Below are 10,635 nucleotides of genomic sequence, written 5' to 3'. Positions count from 1 at the left end.
AAATACGAAAAAGCGTGCTTGTAAAAATCTGATTTTTCATTTAAAATGTATGGCAAAAAAAACAAAAAACATTCAGCACATTTCTGCAGTAAATACAAATTTCTTTATGTTTTATCCTTTTAAAAATGCTGCAAATATAGAAAAATACCCCCTCATCTGCCAGAAATCCAGTGAGCTCCCAACTTCCTGTTTGGGCTGACAACACAATGCCTTGGCTGCACTGAAATCCCAACAATCGTTGTCAGCACTGCCTGTAGAACTATAGATCTCTGCCTATTCCTGTCCCTCTCTGTCCCACTCCACATGCATACATGTGGAGTGGGACATTAAGTGGGACATTAGCTTTTGTAAAAATTAAACATTAAGAGTTTTCTTCCCAGAAAACAATGCTGCCGTCTTGACACCTAAGAGCGTGGTCACACACTGTTTATAGGAAAAAGACTCTTGGAAAATGTAGTTCTGGTGATGAATATAAATATATCATCACAAAATGTAACTTTTCCCCCTATGTGGCAAACTAATGTTAAACATTTTTACCAGTGGAGTCTGAAAGAATTGAAAGGCGCGATGGTAGGTCATCCCACTGGTGCCCCCGCCTATAACTAAAATATACATTTTAGGTGGCTTTGGCTTTTGTAAAAATTGCCAGAAAAATCCCCATTTTCATTATTCCTGTCCCACGATCTTCGGCTATTTTTGGTTCCCCGTTCAGGAAAAGAAATCAGAATGTGCAACTTACCGTCAGTGATCAGCGCTCGACTCGTCAGGACTCTGCCCAACATGAATTTTACAGCAGCCAATAGGGAGCAGAGGATCCCGCTCAATATGGAGACACTGAACAGGAAGCTGTCCTGCAAGAAAGAGAGAGCGCCGGGTTAATGAATCCCGCTGCCGCCTTGCAGAATGGGTAGGGGCCTTTATGTACAATGTGCCAGTGTTTCAGGACCACGGACAGCATGTAGTGCGTTATATTACAGCAAAATCCAGGAACATTGTACAACATTTATTTTTTCATAAGCTCAGAACTAACGAAATGTTTTTCAAATATTTTAGCCCAATCAATATAAAATGTTGCACATTAAAATGTTACTTTTTCCTGTTCAGCCAGCGGGTGGAGCTTTAGGCTTCTCTTTACGTTGTATGGTTACTCAGTTTGCTTTTGTGATATCAAACCTGTTTACAGCGCTCAATAGCTCAAGCTGCAGTTTACACTCTTCTCAGTGACTCACTCATCACTGAATAGCTGAGTCCAAGGTCTCAGTCAGACAAACCACAATCTCAATACAACCAGCAGCTGCTGTCTTTTTAGCTACCCCATAGTGCTCTGGGACTCCTTAGTCATGAATTAAAGTGACATTAAAGTAAAAAAATAATTCCCTCCCCCGATGTTGATTAAAGCACTTTCCTTAAATGATATCTCTTAATCCGATCTTCTTTCATCTGTCCCTCCAGCGGTGCGGCGGGTCTCCGATCCAGCGCTGACTTCTCTGTCCTTGCTGGCACTTCCTGTCCCACGGTGTCTGCATGCGGGTGCACGCGTCCATAGACTTACCTTGCGTCTCTCGTCATCTCGTGGCCGAAATTGTGAACTGCACATGTGCCCGCCCCAAGACGGGAGTGCGCAGAGAAGACATAGGTAAGTATTGACCTCTTATAAAGCGTTTTTAGTTTTTTTTAACACTTTTTGCATATATATCCTGCTTGCTAGCCTCATATATATGCAAAAAAACAGAGGCTTTAATTATACTTTAAATGTTTATTTGTAAAGCAAAAATTGTCTATAGAAAACAGCAGCTTGAAAATGTATCAACCTAATAAGGTTTCCATAAAAGATCATTCCTGGTGTCCATTTTAAACTATATGCCCATCCCTGCCCACCAGGGGATAACGCTGCTGTGCAATTTACCTGCAGAACAAGCAGCGGTGTCACCCTCTAAAGTCAGTGGAAGAAGAACAGATCAACATGTAATAAAAAATTTGTTATAGGGGAGACTCAGACAAAAACAAAATCTTCCGCGTCAGTGAATATTTCCACCATATGTACATTTTTGATTTATTGTTACACTTTAACATAAGGATCTTTATTGTAGTCATGTGACTGTCATTTTCCAATGTCACTGGACTCAACTGTCACTTTGTCATCTCCTGGTGTGATAGGATTGTGAATTGAGTCTTTGGAATGATTGTCATTGTTTCCTATAGAAACAGATTATTCTATTTCATGATTGGCACGCAGTATGGGAGAAGGACAGTAAGGATGTGATTGGTTGATACAGGTAACAAGGACCGCTCTCTTTACCGTCTCAGCGCTCTGTAGCTTGAGGTGACGTGTGTCGGTCTGTCCCCCTGTCCCTCCTGGCAGATTGATGATCAGATGTTCGCCATGTCTCAGGGGAAATTTGGCGTTCTAATCCTTGGCGCGGTTTTCTCCCCCTTAATTAGTATTCCCCTCACAGATCGGCCTCCCAACGTATCCGCATAACGCAGGGGTGCCGGGCATACTGTCATCCAGCCGGTCTAGGCCCTGATTGCTACTGACACTCCATTAGGGGGGAAACCGGATAATATGTGCAGAGGATAGAACTCTAATTCACACAAATATAATAAAACTCGTTGATTAGCATATAAATGAAGTTATATATACATTGCCGGCCGCGTCAAGAGTTTTTGTACAAACAAGCCCGGTGCCGCTTCATGAACAAACAACAAATCCAACAAATACATTTGACATATTCCGACGGGAGATCTGGCTGCAGTCTAGCGACAAGGATTTCTGAGTATTCCTCCTATAGTTTAATGGTGCCTATCGTGAGAGAGGGAGAGAGAGAGAGAGAGAGAGGGAGTGAGAGAGAGAGAGGGAGTGAGAGAGAGAGAGGGAGTGAGAGAGAGAGGGAGAGAGAGAGAGAGAGAGAGAAAGAGAGGGAGAGAGAGAGAGAGAGTGAGAGAGAGAAAGTGAAGGATAGAGAGAGGGAGAGAGAGAGAGAGGGAGTGAGAGAGAGAGGGAGAGAGAGAGGAAGTGAGGGAGAGAAAGTGAGGGAGAGTGAAAGTGAGAGAGAGAGGGAGGAAGAAAGAGAGGGAGGAAGAAAGAGAGTGAGAGAAGGGGGAGAGAAAGGAGAGAGAGAGAGAATATGAGAGAGAGAGAGAGTGAGGGGGAGAGAGAGAATATGAGAGAGAGAGTAAGGGAGAGAGAGAGGATATTATTGAAAAGAGAACTAAACCCAAGGTCAGTAATGTAATATTTTGCAGATAGTCCTTAGATGTGGTGGCTGCATTAGTTTTTTTTTAGGCTAACTACATTTTCAGCAAGTACAGAAAGTACCAGATTTTGACAGAAATTACACCTCCTTGTCACGTCAGCTCAACTGACTGCACAAACAGTGTTATCCTTCTTCTGTATACTGCTCATCCATCACCGCCCATGTAATGGAGATGTAGAGAAGATATGTTTGAAGCCGGTGACTACCATGGCTCCCTCCATAGATACAGTGGAGGAATGAGCGTAGCCAGCCAAGGACAGTAAGTGTGTTATTCACAGGATCTCAGGTGAAAATAAAGGAACAAATGTCTGAAAAAATGAATTCCGCCATCACATCTAAGGACTTGTATGCTTTGAATACTTTTTTTGTTGGGAGGGGGTTAGAAATCCTGAGCTTTACCTTAAAGTTTTAAATTTCTCCTGTGCAACTTTATCCTGCCCCGTATGTGCGATAGGTTTATTTTTGTGTCACTCTCTGTCATAACAGGTGAATATAAAGAAATATCCTTCAAAGCCCCCCCCCCAAACCCCTCTCTGCCCCCATTATCTGTGATATAGTGATGGAGACCGGAACAGTGACCATATGTCAGATTGTCTCTCATCCAGGGTTTCATAGCCAGGTTGGCAGCAGTCAAGAATTTCATTAGCAGCTCACCCAAATCTGTAATCTGAGCAATGCGATTCTAAGGTTGTGCCCAAGAGAGCGGAGCGGAGGCAGCTGGCAGCACGAGTGCCATGGGAGTACTGAATATAATTAAACAGAGCCAACCGGTAACACAAGTGCCTTAGGACTGCTGAATATAGCCAAACAGAGCCAACCAGAAACAGGAGTACCATGGGAGTACTGAATATAGCCAACCAGAGCCAACCAGAAACAGGAGTACCATGGGAGTACTGAATATAGCCAACCAGAGCCAACCAGAAACAGGAGTACCATGGGAGTACTGAATATAGCCAACCAGAGCCAACCAGAAACAGGAGTACCATGGGAGTACTGAATATAGCCAACCAGAGCCAACCAGAAACAGGAGTACCATGGGAGTACTGAATATAGCCAACCAGAGCCAACCAGAAACAGGAGTACCATGGGAGTACTGAATATAGCCAACCAGAGCCAACCAGAAACAGGAGTACCATGGGAGTACTGAATATAGCCAACCAGAGCCAACCAGAAACAGGAGTACCATGGGAGTACTGAATATAGCCAACCAGAGCCAACCAGAAACAGGAGTACCATGGGAGTACTGAATATAGCCAACCAGAGCCAACCAGAAACAGGAGTACCATGGGAGTACTGAATATAGCCAACCAGAGCCAACCAGAAACAGGAGTACCATGGGAGTACTGAATATAGCCAACCAGAGCCAACCAGAAACAGGAGTACCATGGGAGTACTGAATATAGCCAACCAGAGCCAACCAGAAACAGGAGTACCATGGGAGTACTGAATATAGCCAACCAGAGCCAACCAGAAACAGGAGTACCATGGGAGTACTGAATATAGCCAACCAGAGCCAACCAGAAACAGGAGTACCATGGGAGTACTGAATATAGCCAACCAGAGCCAACCAGAAACAGGAGTACCATGGGAGTACTGAATATAGCCAACCAGAGCCAACCAGAAACAGGAGTACCATGGGAGTACTGAATATAGCCAACCAGAGCCAACCAGAAACAGGAGTACCATGGGAGTACTGAATATAGCCAACCAGAGCCAACCAGAAACAGGAGTACCATGGGAGTACTGAATATAGCCAACCAGAGCCAACCAGAAACAGGAGTACCATGGGAGTACTGAATATAGCCAACCAGAGCCAACCAGAAACAGGAGTACCATGGGAGTACTGAATATAGCCAACCAGAGCCAACCAGAAACAGGAGTACCATGGGAGTACTGAATATAGCCAACCAGAGCCAACCAGAAACAGGAGTACCATGGGAGTACTGAATATAGCCAACCAGAGCCAACCAGAAACAGGAGTACCATGGGAGTACTGAATATAGCCAACCAGAGCCAACCAGAAACAGGAGTACCATGGGAGTACTGAATATAGCCAACCAGAGCCAACCAGAAACAGGAGTACCATGGGAGTACTGAATATAGCCAACCAGAGCCAACCAGAAACAGGAGTACCATGGGAGTACTGAATATAGCCAACCAGAGCCAACCAGAAACAGGAGTACCATGGGAGTACTGAATATAGCCAACCAGAGCCAACCAGAAACAGGAGTACCATGGGAGTACTGAATATAGCCAACCAGAGCCAACCAGAAACAGGAGTACCATGGGAGTACTGAATATAGCCAACCAGAGCCAACCAGAAACAGGAGTACCATGGGAGTACTGAATATAGCCAACCAGAGCCAACCAGAAACAGGAGTACCATGGGAGTACTGAATATAGCCAACCAGAGCCAACCAGAAACAGGAGTACCATGGGAGTACTGAATATAGCCAACCAGAGCCAACCAGAAACAGGAGTACCATGGGAGTACTGAATATAGCCAACCAGAGCCAACCAGAAACAGGAGTACCATGGGAGTACTGAATATAGCCAACCAGAGCCAACCAGAAACAGGAGTACCATGGGAGTACTGAATATAGCCAACCAGAGCCAACCAGAAACAGGAGTACCATGGGAGTACTGAATATAGCCAACCAGAGCCAACCAGAAACAGGAGTACCATGGGAGTACTGAATATAGCCAACCAGAGCCAACCAGAAACAGGAGTACCATGGGAGTACTGAATATAGCCAACCAGAGCCAACCAGAAACAGGAGTACCATGGGAGTACTGAATATAGCCAACCAGAGCCAACCAGAAACAGGAGTACCATGGGAGTACTGAATATAGCCAACCAGAGCCAACCAGAAACAGGAGTACCATGGGAGTACTGAATATAGCCAACCAGAGCCAACCAGAAACAGGAGTACCATGGGAGTACTGAATATAGCCAACCAGAGCCAACCAGAAACAGGAGTACCATGGGAGTACTGAATATAGCCAACCAGAGCCAACCAGAAACAGGAGTACCATGGGAGTACTGAATATAGCCAACCAGAGCCAACCAGAAACAGGAGTACCATGGGAGTACTGAATATAGCCAACCAGAGCCAACCAGAAACAGGAGTACCATGGGAGTACTGAATATAGCCAACCAGAGCCAACCAGAAACAGGAGTACCATGGGAGTACTGAATATAGCCAACCAGAGCCAACCAGAAACAGGAGTACCATGGGAGTACTGAATATAGCCAACCAGAGCCAACCAGAAACAGGAGTACCATGGGAGTACTGAATATAGCCAACCAGAGCCAACCAGAAACAGGAGTACCATGGGAGTACTGAATATAGCCAACCAGAGCCAACCAGAAACAGGAGTACCATGGGAGTACTGAATATAGCCAACCAGAGCCAACCAGAAACAGGAGTACCATGGGAGTACTGAATATAGCCAACCAGAGCCAACCAGAAACAGGAGTACCATGGGAGTACTGAATATAGCCAACCAGAGCCAACCAGAAACAGGACTGCCATGGGAGTACTGAATATAGCTGAACAGAGCCAACCAGGATGACTGATGTTCAGTGTTCAGCTTGTGAGGTGCCAGATATGAAGGGAGGGGCAGGGGGTGTCAGGTTTAGGGGTCGAGGTAGGTTTCAGGTGAAGTTGGGGAGGGATTTGGGGGAATCTGGGGGTAAATATGGGAGGATTTACCCCCATGGGAGGATGAGAAGGGTGGTTTAGTCTGGACAGGAGATGGAGGTGAGACTAGTCCACCCCAAGATGCAGTGAGGGAGGGCTTGAGAGCAGGTAGTGAGTCAGCAAGATACAGCATTGTTACCTATCTTGAATTTGAGGAGCAGAGTTAGTCATTATCTGGGTGTAAGCTGAGTTATTGTTAAAGTGTAATCAGGAAGCCCCAGTAAACATGAGATCCTCCACCATTTGATCAATTCTGGAAAGCAGTCCCCGAGGGGGAGGGGGAGCAGTCCCTGAGGGGGAACTGGTGTGTGGACTTCCAATAGGTGAAATGCTCCCTACTTTTTTTTTAATTTGCTATCTGAATTCTGGTTTATAGCACAGGCCAAGGCATTTAGTCATATGACCAGCAATGGGGAGGACTTGGAGCTGTATTCTCGTCTGTTCTCGATACTCCTCCATCCCAACGTGTTTTAATTTCACATTGGAGCATTAAGTGCGGCCAGAATAAAAATGATTCCACATTTCCATGACATTGTTAACTGATGCCAAATGGTACTCGTAGCGGAATGAGAGATCCAGAGGCGGCTTCCTGCTTCCATTCATAATACATTTGTGGATTAAGAGGGATCATTTCATGAGAGCAATAGTAATTACACTGCTGAATTTAATTCTACAGGAATGCCATTCTCGTAGGGCTTAATATTTATTTTTAGACGCACGTGCTCCGTGCTTTGCTGCAAATGTTGTACTACCGAGGGTTTGAGATCTCGGGGATGGAGAATTACCCGATATGAATACAAACAGACCTTTGGCTGGAATATCTGAGCTCTCATCCCAGATCGCAGCAAGGCTCTGTAGTTTACACTGGAATGTGTTTCAAACGCTCCTTCACTGTTACATTGTTGGTGTTGCAGAACTAATTACAACAATGTAGAAGTCACAATTGCCTTGTAAAATCACGCTGCGATTGCTGACTAATCAGCAGGGGAAAATCAGCAGTTCATTCTTCTTGTATTTAGATATAGAGCAGGAATATGGTTCCAGTCAAATTTTAGAGCAAAAGTGTGCCTGGTGTCATTCCAAAGTCCTAAGAAATTGCTAGTGGGTAGGGGCAGAGCCGGATTTCCCACAAGGCCAACTGAGGCCCGGCCTCAGGGCAGCAGGGAGTAGAGGGACAGCAGGCGTGTGGAATTCCTATCTTCCGACGCCAGGGCTGTTTTCTACATTTAGCCCTGCTTTGGGCAAGCAGGGCTAAATGTACAGAGGGGAAGCCGCTGCTAGTTTTGTACAAGTGATCTCGGCGAGGTTGCCGAGATTACTTGTATGCAGCCTGCATACAGGGGGGCTCATTGATGAACCTGGCATTGGGGCAGCAGAGAGAGTAAATCCGGCCCTGGGTAGAGAGATATATTTGGGTGTCGTCAGCATAGAGATGGTAATGGAAGCCATGGGAGGTTATCAACTGACCCAGGGAAGAGGTGTAGATGGAGAATAGAAGGGTCTCAAGGACAGAGCCTTGGGGGACTCCCACAGATAGAGAAAGTAGAGTTATAGGTGACACTTAAGGTGCGCTGGGATAGGTAGGAGGTGAAACATCAGAGAACAGAGTCTTGGAGGCCAAGGGAATGGAGTTTATTGAGGAGTAACGGATGATTAACTGTATCAAAAGCAGCAGAAAGGTCCAGGAGTATGAGTACAGAGGAGTGGCCTTTGGTTTTAGCGGTTAGTAAGTCATTAGTAAAGTTTTAGAAGGGTAGTTTCTGTGGAGTGCTGCGAACAAAAGCCAGATTGAAAGGGGTCGAGGAGGTTGTTAGCAGTAAGGTGGCGGCTGAGGCAGTTGTAGACCAGGCGTTCAAGAAGTTTGGAGGTAAATGGGAGCAAGGAGATGGGTCTTATTGTTCAGATACACTATATTGTCAAAATCATTGGATTCAGGTGTTCTGTGACATTTCCTTGCTACTAAATACTCCACGGTCACCTGTTAGCGGTATTATAACAAAGGGGCAGAGTGTGGGGTTGTTTTTCAGGGGCTGGGCTTGGCCCCTTAGTTGCAGTGAAGGGAACTCTTAAGGCATCAGCACACCAAGACATTTTGGACAATTTCATGCTCCCAACTTTGTGGGAACAGTTTGGGGATGGCCCCTTCCTGTTCCAACATGACTGCGCACCAGTGCACAAAGCAAGGTCCATAAAGACATGGATGGGGGAGTTTGGGGAGGAGGAACTTCACTGGCCTGCACAGAGTCCTGACCTCAACCCCATAGAACACCTATGGGATGAATTAGAGCGGGAACTGCGAGCCCGGCCTTCTCCTCCAACATCAGTACCTGACCTCACAAATGGTCCAACATTCCCTTAGACACACTCCTAAACCTTGTGGACGCCTTCCCAGAAGAGTTGAAGCTGTTATAGCTGCAAAGGGCGGCCAATCCAATATTGAACCCCATGGACTAAGACTGGGATGCCAATAAAGTTCATGTGCGTGTAATACTTTTGACGTCCCTATACTTTTGGCAATATAGTGTATGTCTGGGGCACGGGCATAACTACAGATCATGGAGCCCCATACCAAATCTTTGATGGGGCTTCCCAGCAACCCCTTAGAAACTAAATTAAGGACATGTAGCAGGAGAACGGTCTGCATAGCCTCCTCCTGTACACTGTGATGTAAGCTCTTCTTGATTGGAAATGCCATAGGGGGATACAAGGTCAAAAGCATATTTTGCAATCCTTAATGAGGCCCCCTTCCACCCCCAGGCCCCATAGCAGCTGCATGGGCTGCCATGGCTATTGTTACGCCACTGGTCTGGGGTGTGGGAAGAGGGATTGTAGTCATATGTCCCTGTCTGTGTTTCAAATACGATGTAACTATTATGCTATATATAAAGTATCAGCTAAAAGGTTGGTGGGGGCGCTGCGGCTATAAAGTGAACCTGTAACTTTGTGCTGCTTGGGGAAAAATCCAGAAAAAATAAATCTTTTTGGAAACAGAATTTTTCAAAGATTTGTTGCCATGTAAATGGAAGAATCATACATCTCCGGTAATGAGAAACATCAACAGATCCTTGATCACATTTCACTTGGCCATCGATCCTGAAACCCCATTAAGGTGATGCAGGTCTCCAGGTATAAGACCAGACGCATTCACGCCATCTCAGTGCCCCCGCTTTATTCCAAGTCCCGGTGCTCATGCTGGCGTCCGTCCAAACTCGCAAATCCCATTTTAGATTTTAATTTCCGCCTGTATTTTCTTTTGTGTTCCGGTGGCAGACTAATGAGGACGGATCTCGGAGTGCCAGCCCATTGTCACAATACATGTGTTTTCTTCTGTTAATAAAGAGATACAGGAGCCCCATAAAATACTCTGATTTATGGCTTCAATTAAATCACCCAGCCGTCGTGTCTAATTGCGTATTCCGCGTGCGTTTCATTTTTCTATCAGTGCCGTTTGGCTTCGATTCTCGGTGAATATTGCTGGAAGCAGATGGGTACTACGTTTGGATGGCACAGATGACATATGTAGATGTATATTAGAGGGGGGACGGTGAGGAGGCACCCGGACCCTGAACGCTGTCAATGATTGTAATTGGAGCGAGAGTGAAATCCCAATGAAGTAATACTGTTACATTTATATTTAAGGAACTCCAAGTATGGAATATTAACCCTTGCAGTGG

At 45.6% G+C, this 10,635-nt stretch overlaps 1 protein-coding gene across 1 annotated transcript in view; it reads right to left on the bottom strand.

The window, feature by feature from the left end:
* The window catches only part of TMEM163 (transmembrane protein 163), a 103,045-nt gene that overhangs the window by 7,691 nt on the left and 84,719 nt on the right, over positions 1-10,635 (bottom strand). Inside the window, exon 6 of the mRNA XM_018563040.1 lies at positions 740-851. Coding sequence (XP_018418542.1) covers positions 740-851 — 112 coding nt within the window. The remainder of the gene's footprint in view (positions 1-739; positions 852-10,635) is intronic.

This window comes from Nanorana parkeri, unplaced genomic scaffold, assembly GCF_000935625.1.
Source record: "Nanorana parkeri isolate BGI_ZX_2015 unplaced genomic scaffold, ASM93562v1 scaffold626, whole genome shotgun sequence".
NCBI classification, from domain to species: Eukaryota; Metazoa; Chordata; class Amphibia; order Anura; family Dicroglossidae; genus Nanorana; species Nanorana parkeri.
Note: the sequence above shows the minus strand (reverse complement) of the source record. Positions and strands in the feature narration are given on the sequence as shown.